Below are 26,732 nucleotides of genomic sequence, written 5' to 3' on the forward strand. Positions count from 1 at the left end.
TATTTAGTTTTAGCATGGGGCGAGAATCTAAATTTAAAGAAAGCATAGCCCAATCTACACCTGTGGAGCCTAATCCCTTGGAACCTCTTTCTACAGTACGACTGGAAAATTTATCATGCAGGCTGGGTATCATTAGTAACTGTGCTATTCTATCTCCTGGTGAAATTACTGATATACCCTTTGGAGAACTGGCTATAATTTTTATTTCACCTTCATAATCGGGATCAATTACCCCAGGACTTATCATAAGTCCTTTTAGAGTAGAAGAGCTGCGTCCCAATAATAAGCCTACTGTTCCTTTGGGAAGAGGTCCTTTCACCCCTGTGGGAATGATTTGAACTCCCATCTCTGGAGTTAGTACTGCTCTGGCGGAGGCGCAGATGTCCAACCCTGCGCTCCCTCTGGTTTGTCTGATGAGGGATCTGATGGACAATGTGTCCTGGGCACTACCCTGATGGGGTTGCTGGGTTCCTCCAGTGCTCCGTATATTTGTGGTTTGGGGCCCCGGAGCATTGGGCCCCCCTGTCCATTTTTTGGCAATGGAGCCCAATGCCTTTCTCCACGATATCGTGGATAAACACCTGGTCCTTGTTCTTTTTTTGATAATGGAGTACCCTCTATGGTGGTTTGAGAACGGCATTCATTAGCCCAATGTCTCCCTCTACGGCATCGTGGGCAAATACCTGGTATTCTACTCCTTTGATACCTAGTTTTGTTAAACCCTCCTCCAATGGGGCAATTCCTTTTAAAATGTCCTGTTTGTTCACAATTGTAGCATGTTCTTGGCCTGGCATCTAAAGCCTGTTTTACTGCAGCTGCCACAATTTGCCCTTGTTCATTAATGTCTCTGGCATCTAAAGCCTGTTTTACTGCAGCTGCCACGACTTGCTCTTGTTCATTAATGTCTCTACATAATTTAATATATGTGTTTAAATCTTCATGTTTCCATGGTCTAATGATATCTCTGCACCAACGATTCGCTTGCTCATAAGCCAGGTGTTTTAGTAATGGCATTGCTTGTTCTGTATTCCCAAAAACTCTGGTAGCTGTTTGAATAAGCCTATCTACAAATTCAGCATAAGGTTCATTAGCTCCTTCTATTACCTTAGATAATTGACCTTGTAAACCTCCATGTCCTTGTAAAGTCTTCCATGCCTTAATTGCATCTGCAGCAATTTGTGCATATACGCCAGGATCATATGCAATTTGTTGCTGCTGATCCTCATAAGGTCCCTTTCCTAACAACATATCTAGATTTCTCTGAGGATAACCAGCTGCTGCATTTCGCCTAGCCGTCTCCTTGCAAAATTCCTCATTGGCAACCTTCCATAACAGGTATTGTCCTCCATTTAGCACAGCTTTACACATATTAGCCCAATCTGCTGGCGTCATGTTCAAGTTGTTAATGGATTCGACCAAGCTTACAGTGAAGGGTGCTTGAGGACCATAGGTTGTTACAGCCTCTTTTAGCTGCTTCACTGTTTTGAAATTTAAAACTTGGTAAAATCGCTGCCCTCCAGCCTCAAATACAGGGCATGTTAATATTTGAGATCTTGTCTCAGGATCCCAACTATCAACTGCGGGGGTTGGGGGCCTCCCAGCATATGGAGGTGGCGCTGTTGGTTGGACACTTACGCCCTCTGGTGATAGAAAGGTGTTAGTAGCAGTCTCCTGTAGAGGTGGTGCTGTTGGTTGGACACTTACACCCTCTGGTGATAGAAAGGTGTTAGTAGCAGTCTCCTGTTGTAACTTTCCCCCTGATGGCTTTTTCTGTTTTACACTTTCTTTCTCTGTCTGACTAGCTTGAGAGGCCTTCTCTTTTACTTGAATCTTTTCCTCTGAGTAACTTGAGAGACCTTCTCTTTTACTTGAATCATTATGTCTTCTCCTTCCTCTACCATTGTCTGAACTGAAGGCTTTGGACTAAGCAAACAAGATACGAATGTCCACAATGGCAATGTGCCAACTGGCAGAGTCCCTGGGCTTTTCTTTTCTATTCTTTTTAAATCTTCACCATGATGGTTCCATTGTGATATATTTAACAACTCCTCCTTAAAAAGCCATGGGCTACATTTTTGTATTGTATCAACGTATGCCCTGACTGCTCTTGATTTTACTGGGATGCCTCCTTCCTCTAACAATTTACTTAACACTCTTTCAGTTTGTTTTTTACTAATTTCTGATCCCATATTTCTACTATAATACAACCCAACAAGATGACGCCAAACAAAACCGAGACAGAATGAAATAAAAAGGGAACAACAAAAAGTCATTATAGCCTTTCTATCCTCCTGACATGTGCATCCGTCCTTTCTCCCTATCTGTTCCTCAGACGTAAATAGTTTTTCCTCAGATGTGAGCGGTTTTTCTTCCGTCTCTCTCATCTCCAGGGACAGGCAACTTAAAACAAAAGTGAAGCAAAATAAAAGAGGAATCTTAAAATGGCTACCCATCCTCTCGCCCTGCCCTCAGGGGCGAGCAGTTTCACTTACCCTCAGTCGCTCCCCGTGCGAGCCACCAAATGCCGCAGTCTGGCTGGGCACAATCAGGAGCCACTTGTCAAAAGAAACTAACTTTATTTTTAGAACCACACACGACAAACAAAATAGTCTCTCAGGAAAAACCCTCAGAGCCTCAACTGCCACCACCGGCTTTCCCCAAGCCTCTCTCTCCCACACAAGCTTCTCTCCACCTCCCACAATCCTCCTGCTCTTGAGGCCGATTGGCTGGGTCACGTGGGCGGAGCCAAAAAAGTCCCCCAATGAGCAGCTCCGTGGTCTGAAAGGGCAGGGAAACAGTCCAATGAGCATCACCGCAGAGGAGCCAATCAGCTAGATGTTGCTGGGGCCGAGGAGCCAATCAGCTAGATGTTGCTGGGGCCGCTGTGAGCCAATCATCAGCCAGCAGCTGGAAGTTTGCTGGCAGCTGGAAGTTTGCTGGGGCCCCTTTGGCTGTGGCTCTCAACAAATATGGGTATAATCTTCATCAATACAAAGACACATGTCTCAAACAAAGCAAGAACATGAGTAAATTGCAAAAAATGTTACGTTGAGCAGGACGTGGTGGCCCATGCTTATAATATCTGCTACTATGGAGGATGAGGCAGGAGAATCACAAATATGAGGTCTATTTCCCACAAAATAGGGAAACTCTGCCTCAAAATTGTTGAGAGCCACAGCCGAAGGGGCCCCAGCAAACTTACAGCTGCCAACAAACTTCCAGCTGCCGGCTGATGATTGGCTCACAGCGGCCCCAGCATCACATCTAGCTGATTGGCTCCTCTGCGGTGATGCTCATTGGGCTGTTTCCCTGCCCTTTCAGACCACGGAGCTGCTCATTGGGGGACTTTTTTGGCTGCGCCCACGTGACCCAGCCAATCGGCCTCAAGAGCAGGAAGATTGTGGGAGGTGGAGAGAAGCTTGTGTTGGAGAGAGAGGCTTGTGGAAAAGCCGGTGGTGGCAGTTGGGGCTCTGAGGGTTTTTCCTGAGAGGCTGTTTTGCTTGGTGTGTGTGGTTCTAAAAATAAAGTTAGTTTCTTTTGACAAGTGGCTCCTGCTTGTGCCGAGCCAGACTGCGGCATTTGGTGGCTCGCTCGGGGAGCGACTGAGGGTAAGTGAAACTGCTCGCCCCTGAGGGCAGGGCGAGAGGATGGGTAGCCATTTTAAGATTCCTCTTTTATTTTGCTTCACTTTTGTTTTAAGTTGCCTGTCCCTGGAGATGAGTGAGACAGAAGAAAAACCGGTCACATCTGAGGAAAAACTATTTACATCTGAGGAACAGATAGGGAGAAAGGACGGATGCACATGTCAGGAGGATAGAAAGGCTATAATGACTTTTTATTGTTCCCTTTTTATTTCATTCTGTCTCGGTTTTGTTTGGCGTCATCTTGTTGGGTTGTATTATAGTAGAAATATGGGATCAGAAATTAGTAAAAAACAAACTGAAAGAGTGTTAAGTAATTTGTTAGAGGAAGGAGGCATCTCAGTAAAATCAAGAACAGTCAGGGCATACGTTGATACAATACAAAAATGTAGCCCATGGCTTTTTAAGGAGGAGTTGTTAAATATATCACAATGGAACCATCATGGTGAAGATTTAAAAAGAATAGAAAAGAAAAGCCCAGGGACTCTGCCAGTTGGCACATTGCCATTGTGGACATTCGTATCTTGTTTGCTTAGTCCAAAGCCTTCAGTTCAGACAATGGTAGAGGAAGAAGAAGACATAATGATTTAAGTAAAAGAGAAGGCCTCTCGAGCTAGTCAGACAGAGAAAGAAAGTGTAAAACAGAAAAATCCATCAGGGGGAAAATTACAACAGGAGACTGCTACTAACACCTTTCTATCACCAGAGGGTGTAAGTGTCCAACCAACAGCACCACACGTTTCTATCACCAGAGGGTGTAAGTGTCCAACCAACAGCACCACCTCTACAGGAGACTGCTACTAACACCTTTCTATCACCAGAGGACGTAAGTGTCCAACTAACAAGGCCACCTCCATATGCTGGGAGGTCCCCAACCCCCGCAGTTGATAGTTGGGATCCTGAGACAAGATCTCAAATATTAACATGCCCTGTTGTTGAGGCAGGAGGGCAGCGAGTTTACCAAGTTTTAAATTTCAAAACAGTGAAGCAGCTAAAAGAGGCTGTAACAACCTATGGTCCTCAAGCACCCTTCACTGTAAGCATGGTCGAATCCATTAACAACTTGAACATGACGCCAGCAGATTGGGCTAATATGTGTAAAGCTGTGCTAAATGGAGGACAATACCTGTTATGGAAGGTTGCCAATGAGGAATTTTGCAAGGAGACGGCTAGGCGAAATGCAGCAGCTGGTTATCCTCAGAGAAATCTAGATATGTTGTTAGGAAAGGGACCTTATGAGGATCAGAAGCAACAAATTGCATATGATCCTGGTGTATATGCACAAATTGCTGTAGATGCAATTAAGGCATGGAAGACTTTACAAGGACATGGAGGTTTACAAGGTCAATTATCTAAGGTAATACAAGGAACTAATGAACCTTATGCTGAATTTGTAGATAGGCTTATTCAAACAGCTACCAGAGTTTTTGGGAATACAGAACAAGCAATGCCATTACTAAAACACCTGGCTTATGAGCAAGCGAATCGTTGGTGCAGAGATATCATTAGACCATGGAAACATGAAGATTTAAACACATATATTAAATTATGTAGAGACATTAATAAACAAGAGCAAGTCGTGGCAGCTGCAGTAAAACAGGCTTTAGATGCCAGGCCAAGAACATGCTACAATTGTGAACAAACAGGACATTTTAAAAGGAATTGCCCCATTGGAGGAGGGTTTAACAAAACTAGGTATCAAAGGAGTAGAATACCAGGTATTTGCCCACGATGCCGTAGAGGGAGACATTGGGCTAATGAATGCCGTTCTCAAACCACCATAGAGGGTACTCCATTATCAAAAAAAGAACAAGGACCAGGTGTTTATCCACGATATCGTGGAGAAAGGCATTGGGCTCCATTGCCAAAAAATGGACAGGGGGGCCCAATGCTCCGGGGCCCCAAACCACAAATATACGGAGCACTGGAGGAACCCAGCAACCCCATCAGGGTAGTGCCCAGGACACATTGTCCATCAGATCCCTCATCAGACAAACCAGAGGGAGCGCAGGGTTGGACATCTGCGCCTCCGCCAGAGCAGTACTAACTCCAGAGATGGGAGTTCAAATCATTCCCACAGGGGTGAAAGGACCTCTTCCCAAAGGAACAGTAGGCTTATTATTGGGACGCAGCTCTTCTACTCTAAAAGGACTTATGATAAGTCCTGGGGTAATTGATCCCGATTATGAAGGTGAAATAAAAATTATAGCCAGTTCTCCAAAGGGTATATCAGTAATTTCACCAGGAGATAGAATAGCACAGTTACTAATGATACCCAGCCTGCATGATAAATTTTCCAGTCGTACTGTAGAAAGAGGTTCCAAGGGATTAGGCTCCACAGGTGTAGATTGGGTTATGCTTTCTTTAAATTTAGATTCTCGCCCCATGCTAAAACTAAATATTCAAGGACATGAATTTAAGGGGCTACTGGATACAGGTGCAGACCTTAGCATCATCTCTCGTCAAGAATGGCCAAAACATTGGCCATTACAACAAGCCACTCAAACGCTTCGAGGCCTAGGAGTGGCGACTAATCCCCATAGAAGCGCAATGGTATTAGATTGGACGGATCCTGAAGGATGTGAAGGAACTATACAGCCATATGTATTGGATCATCTTCCCGTAAATTTATGGGGACGAGATGTCCTAGATCAATTAGGTTTGACATTAACAAATAACATCAATCAAAATGCACCCACTATTATGACTAGACAAGGTTTTAGGAAAGGAAAAAGATTAAAAATAAAATGGGCTGGAGATGTATCTCAGTGGATAAGCACCCCTGATTTCAATCCCTAGTGCAAAAAAAAAAAAGTAGCCAATCTTATGCATTTTGAAAAAAAAGGAAAAAAAAATATATAGAATTTTACACACACAAGACAACTGAAACGATTAACAAAGTTCAAAAATGAGGCTGAAAAAAACATGTACCGTATATAACAAAAGATTAATATCCAGAATATATTAACTATACATATGCAGTCAACAAGAAAATCACTACTTAAAAGAAGAAAAAAATAAGCAAAGAAGGTATGAACAGGTTGTTTATAGAAATGGAAAGAGAAAAAGCCAGTAATATGAAAAAAATATCACAAGTAATTAGGGAAATATAAATTCCTAAAAAAATGCAATATTCAAGATAAGCAAAAATAAAAAGGTCAATAAATATCCAATTTTTTCAGCAGTATATCAAAACATAATTCTTAAATACTTTTAATACAGATGGAGTGAATCCTGACACAAATATTTAGGAGGGTAATATTTAGCAGTGTTTAAAATCTCAGCCAGGTGCTATGGCATGTGCCTATAATCCCAGCTATTAGGAATGTTGAAGCAGTAGGATCACAGGCTAGTCAGAGGAATTTCACAAGACCCTGTCTCAAAATAAAAAAGTAAAAAGGGTCTGGGAATACAGCCCAGTGGTAAAGTGCCCCTGGGTTCAATCTAGGAAAAAAAAAAAACCCACAAAACTCAAATGTATATACCATTCAACTTAGTTCCTCTTCCAGGGATATAACCTGGAGAATACTCTCTTGTATTTCATGTACAAGATCATCCAACTGAAGTATCTTTTTGCAATAGGGAAAAAATAGACATCTAAGCAGCACAATTCACAATAGCTAAACTGTGGAGGCAATCTAGATGCCCTTCAATAGATGAATGGATAAAAAAATGTGGTGTATATACACAATGGAATATTACTCAGCAATAAAAGAGAATAAAATCATGGCATTTGCAGGTACACAGATGGAGTTAGAGAAGATAATGCTAAGTGAAGTTAGTCAATCCCCAAAAACTAAAATGCCAAATGTTTTTTCTGATATAAGGAGGCTGATTCATAGTGGGGTAGGGAGGGGGAGCATGGGAGGAATAGACAAATTCTAGATAGGGCAGAGGGGTGGCAGGGGAAGGGAGGGGGCATGAGGTTAAAAATGATGGTGAAATGTGATGGACATTATTATCCAAAGTACATGTATAAAGACACAAATTGGTGTGAATATACTTTGTATACAACCAGAGACATGAAAAATTGTGCTCTATATGTGTAATAAGAATTGTAATACATTCTGCTGTCATATATAAATTTTAAAAAATTTTAAAAATTAGACATCTATAGTGTCAAACAAAACAGGAATAAGTCAAGTGTGGTAGTATATTCCTCTAATTCCAGCTATTTGGGAGGCTATTGCAGGAGGATCAATTGAGATCATGAGGTTGAGGCCAGATTGGGCAACATATCAAGGCCTTGTCTCAAAAAACAACAGGAATAAACAGGGTAGATTCTGTATACTATGGAATCCTATATAGCAATTTTAAAAATGGCAGACTGCTGGATCTGGTAGTGTGCACAGCTGTAGTCCCAGCAACCCAAGAGGCTAAGGCAGGAGGATCACAAGTTCGAGGTCAGCCTTGACTAAAAATAAAAAATAAAAAGGATCCTGCCTAAAAATAAAAATAAAAGGATTGGGATGCAACTCAGTGGCAGAGTACCCCTGGGTTCAAAATCCAGTATGGCAAAATAAATAAGTAAATAATAATAAAAATGAGACAGACATACATATATTGATTGCAAAAAAAAAAAAAAAACTCAAAGATATATCACTGCCAGGTGCAGTGTTATACATCTATAATATCAGCGAGGCTGAGTGAGGCAGGAGGATCACAAGTTCAAAGCCAGCCTCAGCAACTTAGTGAGGCCCTAAGCAACTTAGTGAGACTCTGTCTCAAAATAAAATATAAATGCAGTTCAGTGTCAAAATGCCCCTGGGTTCAATCCTGAGTACCAAGAGAAAAACAAAGATATAACACTAAGAGAAAACACAAGTTAAAAAATAATACATGGAACACCAGATGAAGTGGTGCATATCTGTAATCCCAGTGGCTTGGAAGGTTGAGGCAGGAGGATCATGAGTTCAATGCCAGACTCAGCAACTTAGAAAGGGCCCAAGTAACCAGTGAGATCCTGTCTCAAAATAAAATACAAAAAGGGCTGTGGATGTGGATTAGTGGTTAAGCACCTCTGGGTTCAATCCCTGGTACTCCCCACAAATAAATAAATAAATACATAAATACCCACACACATGTATGCATGCAGTATAACATTTATCTCAAATGTTATGAGATAGTAGGATTGCAAGTGTAAAGCAGCCTCAGCCACTGAGTGAAACACTGTCTCAAAAAAAAAAAAAAAAAAAAAAAACAGGGTTGGGGCTATAGCTTAGTGGTAGAGTGCTTGCCTAACACGTGTGAGACATTCAGTTCGATTCTTCGTGCCACATATAAATAAATAAAATAAAGATCCATCAACAACTAAAAAAAATTAAAAAACAAATATAAAGGAGTGGGTATGTTGCTCAGTGATTAAGCACTCCTTTGTTCAATTTCCAGTACCAAAAATAGAACAAAAACACACAACCACCAATGTGTATGTGTGTGTGTGTGTGTGTGTGTGTGTGTGTGTATGAAGAGAATCTGGAATGATATCCACCAAGCAGATTAAAATGGTTACCTCTGGATTAAGATTGAGTGATAAATCAAGGGGAATGTTTGTCATCATCTGTATTATTTGTTTTTATGCTAGGAATTTATTCATGTATTACTTGCATAATTAAAAGGAAGTAATTTAGCAATGCAAAAATTTTTAAAAGCACATATTGAAACTATATTGCTATATGTACACATATACATATGCATAGAAAAACATCTGGTGAAGATAATGCACCAACTTTAATAACCATGGTTAAACAAGAGCCTAGCCAAAAGCTTGTAAAGAAGATCTGGGGAATGAGGTATCCACAGAGGGCTTTAAAATGTTCTGATCATATTTCTGGACATTAAGAAAGCCATATGCTGTGCAGTGCTATGTGCATAGTTAGGAAAGACCTAAAAAGACCTCAGTCTTGCACCTTTGGCTAGCTTTGAGGCCCTACTCAAGCAATGAAATGAATGCTAAGGCAAAGTTGTATAAGTGCCTGAATTGTGAAGGCATGCTCCAACACATACACAAGCCCTAGGCAAATGGGGGAGGATTTATCGGTTCAAGGCATTTAATGAAAGATATATCCAATCATCAGCTATCTATTAAACTGACTAAGCAGACACATCTGTGATAGCAAACTACAGGAAACAGACAGTTTAAAGAATTAGTCCAGGAATGTTACTAAACAAACAAAAAAGAGGTGTATCCTAGGAATATGAAATTGATTTAACATCCAAAAATCAATTAATGCAACACACCATATCAACAGAATCAAAACAAAAATAACATGATCATATCAGTGTATTATGAAAAGACATTTGACAAATACCTATTTTATGATTAAAAAAAACTAGGTATAAAAAGGAATTTCCTCAACCTGGTTAGGAGTATCTAATGAAAAAAACATAGTTAAAATCATACAGTAAAAGATTCAATGTTCTTCCCTTAAGATCAGGAGTAAGACAACAATATTCATGCTTACTCCTCTATTCAACATTATACTGGAGGTTACAGCCAAGAAAATTAGTCAAGAAAAAGAAATAAAGCATCCAGAATGGAAAGAAAGAGGTTAAACTTTTTCTACTCACAAATGATATTACCTTATATATAGAAATCCTTTAAAACTCTATGAAAAACCTATTAGAATAGACAAGTTCTACAGGTTGTAGATACAAATCAATATACAAAACTCAATAAATAATTTAAAAATGAAATTAAGAAACAATTCCATATAAATGCCACTGAAAAGAATAAAATACTTGAAATACACAGCACAAGAACTATAAGGTATTATACTCTAAAATTTTAAATAATATTAAAAGATATTAGAGAACACAAAATAAAAGAAAATGTTCACACATTCAAAGACTTAATATTGTTAAAATATTAACATTAGCCAGGCATGGTAGCATACACCTGTAATCCCAGATACTTAAGCGGCTGAGGCAAGAGGATTGGAAGTTCAAGGCAAGTCTCAGAAATTTAGTGAGGCTTTGTCTCCAAATAAAAATAAAAAGGGCTGGGAATGTAGTTCAATGGTAGAGTACCCCTGGGTTCAGTCCTCAGTACTAAAATAAAGGCAATATTTTCCAGATGGATCTACAGATTTAACATAATTTCTATGAAATGCAAGCCAGTTTTTCTGTGGAAAAAATTGACAACTTGATTCTATTATTCATATGAAAACATAAGAGACCCAGAATAGCTAACACAATCTTGAAAAAAAAAAGGTGTAAAACTCACACTTCTTATTTTCAAAGTTTACTACAAAGCTACAGTTATCAAGAGAATATGATACTGGCATTAAGGATAGACATATAGGTCAATCGAATCTAATTGATTCTTGAGAAGGAGGCCAATAAAATTCAATGGGAAAAGATGAGACTTTTCAACAAATAATGTTGGGATTACTGAATATCCACATGCAAAGTTTGAAGGTGGACAACTGCTTCATATCATAAACAAAAATTAAATAAAAATGAATAAAAAACTAAATATGATATGGACATTTTTACAAAGAAGGTATACAAATTGCCAATAAGTGTTGAGAGCCACAGCCGAAGGGGCCCCAGCAAACTTCCACCTGCCAGCAAACTTCCAGCTGCCGGCTGATGATTGGCTCACAGTGGCCCCAGCAACATCTAGCTGATTGGCTCCTCGGCCCCAGCAACATCTAGCTGGTTGGCTCCTCTGCGGTGATGCTCATTGGGCTGTTTCCCTGCCCTTTCAGACCACGGAGCTGCTCATTGGGGGACTTTTTTGGCTCCGCCCACGTGACCCAGCCAATCGGCCTCAAGAGCAGGAGGATTGTGGGAGGTGGAGAGAAGCTTGTGTGGGAGAGAGAGGCTTGGGGAAAGCCGGTGCTGGCAGTTGAGGCTCTGAGGGTTTTTCCTGAGGGGCTGTTTTGTTTGGTTGTGTGGTTCTAAAAATAAAGTTAGTTTCTTTTGACAAGTGGCTCCTGATTGTGCCCAGCCAGACTGCGGCATTTGGTGGCTCGCACGGGGAGCGACTGAGGGTAAGTGAACTGCTCGCCCCTGAGGGCAGGGCGAGAGGATGGGTAGCCATTTTAAGATTCTTCTTTTGTTATTTTGTTTCACTTTTGTTTTAAGTTGCCTGTCCCTGGAGATGTGTAAGATGGAAGAAAAACCACTCACATCTGAGGAACAGATAGGGAGAAAGGACGGATGGACATTTCAGGAGGCTATTATAATGATTTTGTGTTGTTCCAATTTTGTTTCACTCAGTTTCAGTTTTGTTAGGCGTTATCTTGTTGGGTTGTATTATAGTAGAAATATGGGATCAGAAATTAGTAAAAAACAAACTGAAAGAGTGTTAAGTAAATTGTTAGAGGAAGGAGGCATCTCAGTAAAATCAAGAACAGTCAGGGCATACGTTGATACAATACAAAAATGTAGCCCATGGCTTTTTAAGGAGGAGTTGTTAAATATATCACAATGGAACCATCATGGTGAAGATTTAAAAAGAATAGAAAAGAAAAGCCCAGGGACTCTGCCAGTTGGCACATTGCCATTGTGGACGTTCATATCTTGTTTGCTTAGTCCAAAGCCTTCAGTTCAGACAATGGTAGAGGAAGAAGAAGACATAATGATTCAAGTAAAAGAGAAGGTCTCTCAAGTTAGTCAGACAGAGGAAAAGATTCAAGTAAAAGAGAAGGCCTCTCAAGCTAGTCAGACAGAGAAAGAAAGTGTAAAACAGAAAAAGCCATCAGGGGGAAAGTTACAACAGGAGACTGCTACTAACACCTTTCTATCACCAGAGGACGTAAGTGTCCAACTAACAAGGCCACCTCCATATGCTGGGAGGTCCCCAACCCCCGCAGTTGATAGTTGGGATCCTGAGACAAGATCTCAAATATTAACATGCCCTGTTGTTGAGGCAGGAGGGCAGCGAGTTTACCAAGTTTTAAATTTCAAAACAGTGAAGCAGCTAAAAGAGGCTGTAACAACCTATGGTCCTCAAGCACCCTTCACTGTAAGCATGGTCGAATCCATTAACAACTTGAACATGACGCCAGCAGATTGGGCTAATATGTGTAAAGCTGTGCTAAATGGAGGACAATACCTGTTATGGAAGGTTGCCAATGAGGAATTTTGCAAGGAGACGGCTAGGCGAAATGCAGCAGCTGGTTATCCTCAGAGAAATCTAGATATGTTGTTAGGAAAGGGACCTTATGAGGATCAGCAGCAACAAATTGCATATGATCCTGGCGTATACGCACAAATTGCTGTAGATGCAATTAAGGCATGGAAGACTTTACAAGGACATGGAGGTTTACAAGGTCAATTATCTAAGGTAATACAAGGAGCTAATGAACCTTATGCTGAATTTGTAGATAGGCTTATTCAAACAGCTACCAGAGTTTTTGGGAATACAGAACAAGCAATGCCATTACTAAAACACCTGGCTTATGAGCAAGCGAATCGTTGGTGCAGAGATATCATTAGACCATGGAAACATGAAGATTTAAACACATATATTAAATTATGTAGAGACATTAATGAACAAGGGCAAATTGTGGCAGCTGCAGTAAAACAGGCTTTAGATGCCAGGCCAAGAACATGCTACAATTGTGAACAAACAGGACATTTTAAAAGGAATTGCCCCATTGGAGGAGGGTTTAACAAAACTAGGTATCAAAGGAGTAGAATACCAGGTATTTGCCCACGATGCCGTAGAGGGAGACATTGGGCTAATGAATGCCGTTCTCAAACCACCATAGAGGGTACTCCATTATCAAAAAAAGAACAAGGACCAGGTGTTTATCCACGATATCGTGGAGAAAGGCATCGGGCTCCATTGCCAAAAAATGGACAGGGGGGCCCAATGCTCCGGGGCCCCAAACCACAAATATACGGAGCACTGGAGGAACCCAGCAACCCCATCAGGGTAGTGCCCAGGACACATTGTCCATCAGATCCCTCATCAGACAAACCAGAGGGAGCGCAGGGTTGGACATCTGCGCCTCCGCCAGAGCAGTACTAACTCCAGAGATGGGAGTTCAAATCATTCCTACAGGGGTGAAAGGACCTCTTCCCAAAGGAACAGTAGGCTTATTATTGGGACGCAGCTCTTCTACTCTAAAAGGACTTATGATAAGTCCTGGGGTAATTGATCCCGATTATGAAGGTGAAATAAAAATTATAGCCAGTTCTCCAAAGGGTATATCAGTAATTTCACCAGGAGATAGAATAGCACAGTTACTAATGATACCCAGCCTGCATGATAAATTTTCCAGTCGTACTGTAGAAAGAGGTTCCAAGGGATTAGGCTCCACAGGTGTAGATTGGGCTATGGTTTCTTTAAATTTAGATTCTCGCCCCATGCTAAAACTAAATATTCAAGGACATGAATTTAATGGGCTACTGGATACAGGTGCAGACCTTAGCATCATCTCTCGTCAAGAATGGCCAAAACATTGGCCATTACAACAAGCCACTCAAACGCTTCGAGGCTTAGGAGTGGCGACTAATCCCCATAGAAGTGCAATGGTATTAGATTGGAAGGATCCTGAAGGATGTGAAGGAACTATACAGCCATATGTATTGGATCATCTTCCCGTAAATTTATGGGGACGAGATGTCCTAGATCAATTAGGTTTGACATTAACAAATAACATCAACCAAAATGCACCCACTATTATGACTAGACAAGATTTTAGGAAAGGAAAAAGATTAGAAAAACAAGAACAAGGTATAGCAGCACCAATACAAATAGATCAAGGAACAGAAAGACATGGGTTGGATTTTCAGAAAGGGCCACTGAGACAATAAAAATTACTTGGAAATCAGAAAGACCAGTATGGGTTCCTCAGTGGCCCCTGACTAAAGAAAAGATACAAGCAGCCCATGACCTGGTCAAACAACAATTAGCGGAAGGACATATACAACCTTCTGTATCTCCCCATAATACTCCCATTTTTGTCATCAAAAAGAAATCTGGTAAATGGAGATTATTGCAAGATTTAAGAGCCATTAATAATGAGATGGTTATTATGGGACCTGCTCAATCAGGGATTCCTCAGTTGTCTGCTTTGCCAAAAACCTGGTATGTTTTAGTTATAGATATTAAAGATTGTTTTTTTTCAATTCCAATTCATCCTGAGGATAGTCCACGTTTTGCATTTACTATCCCTGCACTGAATCATGAAGGTCCTGATCAGAGATATGAATGGAAAGTACTCCCTCAAGGGATGGCTAACAGCCCAACTATGTGTCAAATTTATGTTAACAAAGTAATCCAGCCACTTAGAAATCAAAATCCTGAACTACAAATATTTCACTATATGGATGATGTATTATTAGCACACAAAGATAAAAACACATTGCTAGAATGTTATGCCACACTTACAAACTTATTAAAAAATTATAATCTAGAGATAGCAATAGATAAAGTACAATTAAATTTTCCAATTAATCATTTAGGAATTTCTATTATCCTCAACCATGGTCCGTCCACCAAAAATTCAAATACGAGTAGATCAACTCAAATCACTTAATGACTTTCAAAAGTTATTAGGAGACATAAATTGGATAAGGCCTTACTTAGGTATACCAACAGGAGAGTTGGGACCTTTATTTGATATCCTAAAAGGTCCATCAGATCCAAATTCACCCCGAATGTTAACGCCTGAAGCAAGAAAGGCATTAAAAATCATTGAAACATATATGGAAAATATGCATTTGGATAGAATTGATATAAGTTTGCCTTTATTATTTATTGTACTACCAACAAAAAATATTCCTACAGGAGTATTTTGGCAAGAAGGTCCATTATTATGGATACATTTATCTTATTCTCCTAACACTATTCTTACTAGGTATCCTGAGGCTGTAGGACAATTAATACTCAAAGGAATAAAAGCAGCAAAGGGAGTGTTTGGAATTTCTCCCAATAAAATTATTACTCCATATACTATGAATCAAATTGATGAGTTAGCTAATGAGTTAAATACTTGGGCAATAATCATGTGCAAATCTAATGTTTCATTTGATAACCACTTACCATCTAATCCTTTATTGTCTTTTTGGTCATTGCATCCTGTAATTTTTCCAAAAATGACAAGAAAAACACCTATCATGAATGCTCCAAATATATTCACTGATGGGTCAAATAATGGTACAGCAGCAGTAGTTACCCCTGATCAAACTTTTACATTTTTAGTACCCAAACAATCAGCTCAAAAGGTAGAGCTTAATGCAGTTTTACAAGCTTTTGTGATGTTTAAAGATTCTGTATTTAATTTATTTTCTGATAGTCAGTATGTAGTTAATGCTATAGTATCTCTTGAAGATGCTGGTAGGATTTCCCCTTCTTCTACTGTTTTCTCTTTGCTTTCCACTATACAAAGTCTAATCTGGGACAGAAAAGATCCATTCTTTATAGGACATATCAGGGCACATACAGGATTGCCTGGAGCCCTTAGTTTGGGCAATGATTTAGCAGATAAAACTACACATGACATACATATTTTCTCTACACTAGAAGAAGCTATAAATTTTCATAAAAAGTTCCATGTCAATGCTAATACTTTACAAAAGCGTTTTAAAATAACTAAGGAACAAGCTAGACAAATAATAAAACAATGTCAAAATTGTGTGACCTTTTTACCACAAGTTAATCTTGGAGTCAATCCTAGAGGATTGATACCTAACCATATTTGGCAGATGGACGTCACACACTTGCCAGAATTTGGAAAATTAAAATATTTGCATGTTACAGGTGATACTTCTTCTGGATTTTTGATGGGCTCCCTTCATGCCGGAGAAAAAACTAAAGATGTTATAGCTCATTGCTTACAAAATTTTGCCACTGTGGGTGTTCCAAAACAGTTAAAAACAGATAATGCCCCTGGTTATACTTCTACCTCTTTTAAACAATTTTGCTCAACATTTGGCATTACTCATATAACAGGAATCCCATACAATCCACAGGGACAAGGCATAGTTGAAAGAGCTCATCAAACTATTAAAATGTACTTATTAAAGCAAAAAGAAGGAATTGGGAAGGGGTATATATTCCCCAAAGATAAACTTAAAATAACCCTTTTTACTCTAAACTTTTTAAATTTGGATTCATCAGGACTTAGTGCTGTGGAAAGGAATATGTGTCCAAAAAATGTGCATAAGCCCAAGGTACTTTGGAAGGATATTCTAACAGGACAATGGAAAGGTCCTGACCCAGTAATTGTCTGGAGTCGGGGGTCTGTTTGTGTGTTTCCACAGGGAGAACAGCAGCCGATTTGGATTCCAGAGAGATTAACCAAGGTCCTGACCCAGTGATTGTCTGGAGTCGGGGGTCTGTTTATGTGTTTCCACAGGGAGAACAGCAGCTGATTTGGATTCCAGAAAGATTAACTAAAGCGATTTCTACAGACCAAAAAGAAGATGATTTGGCTCAAATCCATAACAACTGATATCCAAAACTCCAGTTTGGCTATTCTTACATCTGCAACAGAACCCGGATGCTTTTTTCAATATCTATTTTATTATTGCCCTTTGCCATATCATGAAGTTCTATTTTGTTTTTTGAGCTCATACAGACCTAGGTTAATGTTTTGCTGATCAGTTCTATTTTTTGACTATAGAGTTTTTAAACATTGCAATGGAGATTTCACCTGTAAAAAGTTATAAGGCCTTTACTATAATGTTATGTGTTGTATGTATTATATTATGTGTGCACACTTGTGTTTTGTGTTATATGTTTGAATGTATGTATGTCCATATATCATATATGATGAGCACTCATGATAAAATGGATCCAAATATTTTTTTTTCACGTGATTTATATGGTTTAATTTAAATTGGGTAAACAACTGTTGAGGATTGTTTTAATATGTAAACAAAAAAGAAGGTTAACAGATCTGTTTGTTTACTTTCACCTTTCCTTTTCATTATATTTAATAATTCTCTTAAAGATAATGTAAATTGTTAAGAAAATTGTTTTCTTTTAGTGCCTTCTGTAATGTTACATAATTTTTTCTTTAGCCATTATTGCCAGAATTCCTATCTTCATCCCAGTGCTGGTGAAGTCAAAGATAAAACCAATCTACAGCTTCTACAATAGCCATCACTGAACTGCTTGCAGAACTTGCCTGGACACATTGTGAGCTCACCTGTATGCATTGTGAACTATCTGTTGGTGCAGCGACTTGTGGTAGTGTTGGGGTATTTTTGCTGATGATGTCATTGGTGGTACAATTTTTCCAAAAGGAGCCGTCAATTGGCTTGGTGTATCTTCCTCCCTTCTGCTTGTCATGATCGTCCAGCTAAAATTTGGGGGCCAACAGAGGTGAGGCAAAGAACCTCACCCCCCCACTGGTACAAAGACCTCTCCACAGGTGTGGCTGTATACTGGACCGGTAGTCAGTGACGGGTAAGATCCAATTGCAATGGTACCAACCTAAGGACCATATGTACTATTGGACAACCTAAGGCAGGCACGGTCCCTAAGCCACATGCTTGTTGTTTAAACAGAGAGGGGGAGATGTTGAGAGCCACAGCCAAAGGGGCCCCAGCAAACTTCCAGCTGCCAGCAAACTTCCAGCTGCCGGCTGATGATTGGCTCACAGCTGCCCCAGCAACATCTAGCTGATTGGCTCCTCGGCCCCAGCAACATCTAGCTGATTGGCTCCTCTGCGGTGATGCTCATTGGGCTGTTTCCCTGCCCTTTCAGACCACGGAGCTGCTCATTGGGGGACTTTTTTGGCTCCGCCCACATGACCCAGCCAATCGGCCTCAAGAGCAGGAGGATTGTGGGAGGTGGAGAGAAGCTTGTGTGGGAGAGAGAGGCTTGTGGAAAGCCGGTGGTGGCAGTTGAGGCTCTGAGGGTTTTTCCTGAGAGGCTGTTTTGTTTGGCGTGTGTGGTTCTAAAAATAAAGTTAGTTTCTTTTGACAAGTGGCTCCTGATTGTGCCCAGCCAGAATAAGCACATGAAATGATGCTCAACACCATTAGATATAATTGAAACCTAAATAAAAACTACAAAAATGAGATACCATTTCACACACACTAGGATGGCTATAATTAGAAATACATTATAACAAGTGAGAATGTAGACAAATTATTGCTGAATAGAACATAAAATGGTCCTGTTGTTTTGGAAAACAGTATAGCATTTCTTCAACAAGTTAATCATGTTGTTACCATATGATCCAATAATTCCTTTCTTAGGTATATACCCAAGAGAAATGAAACATACATCCACAAAAAACTTGTGCAAAAATGTTGATAGCAACATGATTCATAATAATAAAAAATGGAAACAACCCAAACATACATAAACAGATGGATGCACAAATAAAAATTTCCTTATTGTTTGGCAATAAAAAGAATGAAGTACTGATATATGTTACAACAAGGATGAAACTTGAAAACATTATGCTATAAAAGCAGTCAGTGACAAAAGATCACATATTATATAATTCATCTTATATGAAATGCCCAGAATCGGCAAATCTATAGAGACAAAGGATTAATTATTGTGAGAAGGTAGGGAACAGACATTGTGGGAGATAGAGACTAATTGCCAGTGGGAATGAGTTTCTTTTTGGAGCGATAAAAATATTCATAAATTTATTGTAGTAATGGTTACACATCTCTTCTTGTAAATATACTAATAAAATTACTGAATTGTATACTTAAAAAGGATGAATATCATGTTAATTATAACTAAATATTTTTTAAAAAGTTAAACAGTATTACCATGTGGCCTAGTAAGTCCACTCCTAGATATGTACTCAAGAAAATTTAAAACATTTGCCCTCACAAAAAATGTTCTGTATTCACAGAACAATATAATAGCCAAAATTGGTTACAACTGATGAATGGACAAATGAAATGTGCTATATCCATACAACTGAATATTATTGAGCAATAAAAAAGGAATGAAGCCAGGTGCATGCCTGTAATGCTAGCTACTGGGAAGGCTGATACAAGAGGGATCATAAGTTCAAGGCTAGCCTGCATACCTTAGCAAGACCCTGTCTCAAAATAAAAAGGGTTGGGAGGGCTGGGATTGTGGCTCAGTGGCAGAATGCTTGCCTCACACATGTGAGGCACTGGGTTTGATCCTCAGTACCACATAAAAATAAATAAACAAAATAAAGATATCATGTCCATCTATAACTAAATTTAAAAAAAATTTTTAGTTATACATGAACACAGTATCTTTATTTTGTTTATTTTTATGTGGTGCTGAGGATCAAATCCAGCCTCACATGTGCAAGGCAAGAGTTCTACCACTGAGCCACAACCCTAGCCCCAGCTAAAAATATTTTTGAAATATAAATGAAAAGGGTTGGGAATGTAGCTCAATGGTACAGTGCCCTGAGTTCAATCCCCAGTACACTTGGAGATGGAGATAAAATACTGATATATACTACAACATGAATGAACCTTGCAAACTTTACGCTAAGTGAAAAAAGTCAGTCACAAAAGACCACATACATGATTACATTTTTATGAAATGTAGGTTAGTGGTTGTCTAGGGCTAGGGAAAGTGGTAGGAATGGAGAATGAGTGCTAATGTTATGGTGTTTCTTTTGGGGTGATAAAATATTCTAAAATTAGATTGTGGTGATGCCTGCACAACTCTTTTTTAATTATACTAAAATCCATTAATGTATATAGTTTAAATGGTTGAATTTTACAGTAAGTGAATTATATCAGTAAAGCTGTTAAATAACTCAGAAGTGTATACCTAAAAGATGATAAAGAATGTATAAGAACCTTTAAGTACTGTATTAAGAAGGCTAAATCTCAAAGTACAAATATGGAACAAAAAGGACACTTTTAAATACATTCAGAACAAAAAGCTGAATGAGGAAGAAATAGGTCTCTGCCCTATGCCAGCAGTATAAAAATGATAAATGACAAAGAGGCCAAATTCCTTAATTACTATTTTTGCTTCTGCCTTTTTAGTTCCCAAGCGGGAACTGAAGCCCAATATGAGTAAAGAAGTAGTGAGGACCCAACTACTTTAATAAGAGTTGAAATATCCTGAGTCAGATGAATTATAACTAAGGGAACTGAGAGTAATTTCAAAAGAGACCATTGAAGCTATGTCAATGATCTTTGAGGAATCACAGACAAAGATGTTCCAGAAGGCTGGGCAGATGTAATTTCAAGTTTCAAAAAAAGGGTAAAAGTTAATTCCATACATTACAGACCAGTGAATTTGATATAAGTCTAGAATGGATTATTACAAGGTCATCTTACAAGAACCTGGAAATGGAGGAATGAGCAGTAGAAGCAACTTGAATTCACTAAGAAAAAGTCAATCTATGCTAATCCTTATTCCTTTTATTTGCATTTTTACTAAGCTGTTAGCTATGATACATATAGTAGACATAGTAGATCTGAACTTAGCAAGACATTTGACAAAATCCTTCACAAGATCCTTAAGAACAAAACTGAGGAATAAACTAAATATTATTCTCTGTTAGAGAGATTAATAATCATTTAAAGGACCATTCTCAAAGCATACAGATCACCAGGTCACTATCATGCTAGAAGCAGCTTTCTAATAACATACACCATAGGAATTTTCTAACTTTAGGCACTTGATCATTTAATTCCAACAAATTGAATAAAGATATGGAATCCATGCTAATGAGGTTTATACATGACAACATCAGGAAGGGATAGTGAATCCTTGGAATGACAGAATAAGGGTACTGATTTTATTTATAAGAGGTTGGGGAGGTAAAACAAAACTTGCCTGGTCCAGATGAAATCAAACCAAGGGCCAGATCTAAATTTAATACCTGAATTAGAGAACGAATGTGTGGGAAAGAAACGAATGCGTGGGAAAGAAATATTTTTTTTTTACCCTTGTTGAAATCATCCTCAAAAACTGAACTGCAGCTACTGTTAGAATGTGCTCTGAGCTGGGCATGATGGCAAATGCCTGGAATCCCAGTGGCTCAGGAGGCTGAGGAAGGAGGATCACAAATTCAAACCTAGCCTCAGTAACTTTGATAGGCCCTAAGCAACTCAGTGAGATCCTACCTCTAAAAAAATACAAAAAGGGCTGGGGATGTGGCTCAGTGATTAAGTGTCCCTGGGTTCAGTCCCAGGTACCAATTAAAAAAAAAAAAAAGATTGTGCTCTGAAATATCCCATATGAAACACCGGCAATATCAATAAGAGTACAAAGGTGTTTTTAATCTACAACTTTGACCTTAATTACTCTTACCCTCTTTTAGACGATCTCCTTCAGCCTTGGTTTTTTTCTGTCTTTCTGATCCAGCAAGGTCTACAAGATGCAGCTTGGAGCGGAAGCTGCTATTCCTGTGATAATGACAGGAAGACACAGTAAGAAAAAATACACAAGTTTGAAAGTGTGTATCAAAGATGATCTGCTAGCTCTCATTTGTTTTCTAAATCAGTTTAAATAGACCCATTGGTCACTAATGCTCACAATACTGACATCAAATGATGAGTCAAATCATTTGAAGAAGCAACCTACTATTCAACCTTCATAGAACATAAAAAAGTCTTGACTATTGAAATTATAACTTACTTGTCATTTTTCTTTCTTTGCTCTATGGAAATTGTAAAGATGGCATGAGATCGGGATGACTGGGAGTTCATAGCTGTGGATGCCACAGTCCTACAGTTGTTGCCCTGCTCCAAACAAGAAACAGTATCCAAGGCAACTAAAACAGTCTTCTCAGTGAGTCCCACAATCTAATTCCAAGAAAGAAAAATTTTTCTTATAGTTAATATTTCAAATGCTTGGTAAGAAATACAGGGTTGGTGGTTTAAAAAAATGTCTTGATACTCCAGTAGAAATCAATAAACAGCAATTGTTGAGAGCCACAGCCGAAGGGGCCCCAGCAAACTTTCAGACTGCCAGCTGATGATTGGCTCACAGCGGCCCAGCAACATCTAGCTGATTGGCTCCTCTGCAGTGATGCTCATTGGGCTGTTTCCCTGCCCTTTCAGACCACAGAGCTGCTCATTGGGTGACTTTTTGGCTCCGCCCATGCGACCCAGCCAATCGGCCTCAAGAGCAGGAGGATTGTGGGAGGTGGAGAGGCTTGTGGTTGTGAAAGAGGCTTGTGGGAAGCCGGTGGTGGAAGTTGGGCTCTGAGGGTTTTTCCTGAGGAGCAGTTTTGTTTGGCATGTGTGGTTCTAAAAATAAAGTTCGTTTCTTTTGACAAGTGGCTCCTGATATAGGGTTGGTGGTTTAAAAAAATGTCTTGATACTCCAGTAGAAATCAATAAATAGCTATGAAATAAGACAACTTTAACTAGAACTCTGTGAAATGACCAAAAACCAAAGTCTCTAATCTTCCCTAAGAACTTAATAAACCGAGTGTTTGCTAATACTAGAGTCAGAGAAGATCCCTAGATTTTAGGGTAGTGATAGCCCCAAGTAAATGTAAATTTTGGGCCTGAAAGAGAACAAATGAAGCTGGGTGTGGTGATGCACACCTGCAATCCCAGCAGCTGGGGAGGGTGAGGCAGGAGGATCACAAATTTAAAGCCATCCTCAGCAAAAGCAAGGTGCTAAACAACTCAGTGAGACACTATCTCTAAATAAAACACAAAATACAGCTCGGGATGTGGCTCAGTGGTTGAATGCCCTGACTTCAATCCCTGGTACTTGCTCTCTCAAAAAATATAACAAAAACCAAGAAAACAAGTGCAACACAAACAGCTATGGTATTTCCCTTTGCTAGTTTATCCTCCATGTGATTCCGTGCATCTCCCTGTACTTCTGACCCATTTGATACCTCATTTTCACTAGAGGAAACAGCAGTATATAGTTTTTGTAGCATCAGGAATTCAGGAAAATAAGGTCTCATGTTTGGTACTACACTATTTCTCCATTTCTATTAATATCTCTATTCTCGTTATCTCGAAACTTCAGATCACCTTCAACTTCTCTCATTCCTCCATGTCCCATCTATCACCAATTCCTAGTCATTCTTCTTTTGAATCCATCACTTCCTTTTCCCTTCCAAATCTACTTGCTGAGTCCAGGTTTATATTATTTCATGTTTGAAAAATAAGGCAACAGTTTCCTCAACTGGTCTTCCTCACCCTTGTCTTTTTTTTTTTTCAATCCATTTCTATTTAATTTTCCTAAAACCTTGCTTCCCAAAATGTCACCAAAGTACTAAACACTGTGTTAGATAATGAGGATACAAAGACATTTTAAAATGTTCTCCTAACTCCAGAAGCCAATGTAGTTGGAGAGATACATATGTAAGATAAAAAATTGGTAAAAATTAGCCATAGCAACCTTTCATTCAGAAGTAGTAAATAATTTATATGCTGTTTAGAGGGACAGAAATAGCTTTTCACTCTGGCTTCACAATCTGGTCCTAACACATCTCCTGTTATTCCCCAGCCTAAATCCTATAGTCCAGACTAGTCTAGGCCTATTCAGCTTTCCTGTTGAAGGTATTCCTTACTATAAGAGTACCCTTACTTCTCTCTACTTATTTAAATACCATCTATCCCACCTGAAGGGATATTTACCCAAACTTGTTCTTAACCACTCAGGTTTGTGTCAGGAACACATTTCTTTGAATTGCGCATCTCACCGCAACAACATGTGGGACTTAATTCCTTAGAATAGGACATATGAAAGATGTTGGGACAGGGTCCAATGCTGGTTCAGTATCAACTTCTTTCTGGTGACAGCAAGTATTTTGTACAGGTTTCTTACTGCCAGGTTTCTGAACTATCTTCCTATATTCCAAACTTATGGGACCTGAACTTTAGGCCTTGCTTTAATACCTAGTTAACAAATTAATGATCTGGAAGGGAAAAAAAATCTCTGAAGCACAGGCATCTGCCCCTTATCACTTCTTTAAACCTGCAACTTTCCTTTTTTAGTTTGTGCAGAAAAAAAAAAGGGAAGGAGAAGATGGGTAAGATATTATTTCTCTGTATTTTATCAAGTCTGAACTACCTATTCTCACCCATTTCCAGCCTCTGATTCTCCCACCCCTGAATACTCAAGTTCCACCTCCAGATCCTGCACCTATACCATGTGACAGAGGCTCTCACAAAAGTGTTCTTCTCCCTATAGTACATACAAATTAAAAAAAATCATATTCAATTTTTCATTTTATATCATTCTAGAGCTTAGCACAATGTGTATTACAATACTGTCCAACAGAATTTTCTATAATCATGGATACATCCTGTACCTATGCTGTTCAATATGGTAGTCATAAGTCACATATAACTACTGAGCACTTGATATGTGGCTGGCAGGGGAATTGAATTTTAAATTTTATTCCATTTTAATTAATTTAAAACTAAATAGCCACTTGTGACCATACTAGAAATTTCAGCCTCAGAACTCTGTAATAATTAATAAATGTTTAATTGATCTTAGCATTCCACAAGAAGTAACAGGAAGGTGATAAAACTGAATGTGAGTCCTCCCTTTCTTCCCCATAAGAGCTCCCATCGAGGAATTCAAGATAAACAAAGGCAATTTAGGACCACGCAAAACCTAAAAGACTGAGATGTTAGTAGTCATTTAAAACCACAGTCCCAAAGAAAAAGGTATGTGAACTTTAGTAGTTGCCAACATTTTAATAATATCAAATAAAAGATAAACACACCTTTATGCCTTCTTTAGGATCTTCCCGGATATTTATTTGAGAGGCTTTCTCACGAGAAGGGCATAGAAGATCCAAAATTTCTTCATTGTAAATCTGATATTGTTGAAAGTAAAGTGGTGAAAACAAGCTGTTAACAGCAATACTCTCTTAGTATTGGAAACAGGTCATTTTTAAAAATACTTTGTGGGCTGGGGATGTGGCTCAAGCAGTAACGCACTGGCATGCACGGGGTGCTGGGTTTGATCCTCAGCACCACATAAAAATAAAATAAAGATGTTGTATCCACCAAAAACTAAAAAGTAAATATTAAAAAATTCTCTCTCTCTCTCTCTCTTTAAAAACATATAAATAAATAAATAAAAATACTTTGTAACTTTCTGTACTTAAAATTCTGTTTACAATGAACATATATTAGAATTAAGAAAAGGGGCCATGGTGTATCTCAGTGACAGAGTTCTTAGAGCTTGCCTAGCATGCACCAGACAGTTGGTCATATCACTCCCACCACATCCACAAAAGGGACTTTAACCTTATATGTAACCATTTGCTGTTTTACAAGAATGAATTCCATATTACTTGTAACAAAACTGAGACTACTCTTTTGGGACAGAGTTTCCTTTTTAAAATTTTTCAGTTGTAGTTGGACACAATACTTTTATTTTGTTTATTTTTATGTGGTGCTGAGGATTTAATCCAGAGCCTCTAACGGGCTAGGTGAGTACTCTACTACTGGACACAACCCCAGCCCAAGGACAGAGTTTCTTAGGAATAGCAGACCTTTTAAAAAAGTTACATGGGTGTCCAAATTCAGTTCTCTGATGGTGTTCTAACACAACCACCTTCACCAACTTTGTTAAAATGTGAACAGTGGGTCCTTAGGGGAGGAGAGGCTGGGAGCAAGGAAAGCAAAAGGGAAAAGTAGCAACTAATATTTCAACAGCAAATAAAACTGTAAGTACTGAGAACAAAGCTTAACACATGTTAAGTACTATATTTGTTTGCTATTATTGCTGATGCTAATTATTTAACATGCCATCTGGCCACAGTAGGTGCTCAACAAATATGTGTTTAACAACTCAATATTCACCCTTTATTTTCTTACTGAGGATTGAATCCAGGGGTGTTATACCACTGATCTACATCCCTAGTCCTTTACATTTTTTAAAATTTTGAGACAGGTTCTCACTAATTTGCTGAGGATCTGGCTATGTTGCTGAGGCTGGCCTTGAACTTGTAATCCTCCTGTCTCAGCTTCCCAAGTTGCTGAGATTACAGTTGGGCACCACTGAACCCAGCTTCACCCTAATTTTTAATAAACTTTTTCAGGAAGCAGCAAAATTATAACTTAAGCCTCAAGAGAGTAAAGGTAAATCAAATACATTTCCATATACTCTACAGGAAATCAGTAATAGAAGCCAAACTGGAATTTAAAAATTCCTATCATCTTTTGATATGGCAATGCCAATTCCTCTAACAATCAGATTAAATATACTATCCCAAT

General features: G+C 38.9%; 1 protein-coding gene across 3 annotated transcripts in view; it reads right to left on the reverse strand.

Annotated features, from left to right (window-relative positions):
* Kif4a (kinesin family member 4A) overlaps positions 1-26,732 on the reverse strand; it is a 144,372-nt gene that overhangs the window by 112,525 nt on the left and 5,115 nt on the right. For all 3 annotated transcript variants that reach the window (XM_046467084.2, XM_046467083.2, XM_046467082.2), the window contains exons 5-7: positions 25,232-25,324; positions 22,162-22,328; positions 21,835-21,929 (exon numbers count right to left, since the gene is read on the reverse strand). In XM_046467084.2, the coding sequence (XP_046323040.1) occupies positions 21,835-21,929; positions 22,162-22,328; positions 25,232-25,324 (355 nt within the window). The remainder of the gene's footprint in view (positions 1-21,834; positions 21,930-22,161; positions 22,329-25,231; positions 25,325-26,732) is intronic.

This window comes from Marmota monax, unplaced genomic scaffold (genome assembly GCF_021218885.2).
Source record: "Marmota monax isolate L192 unplaced genomic scaffold, Marmota_monax_Labrador192_F-V1.1 WCK01_AAM20220418_F8-fsc00284, whole genome shotgun sequence".
NCBI classification, from domain to species: domain Eukaryota; kingdom Metazoa; phylum Chordata; class Mammalia; order Rodentia; family Sciuridae; genus Marmota; species Marmota monax.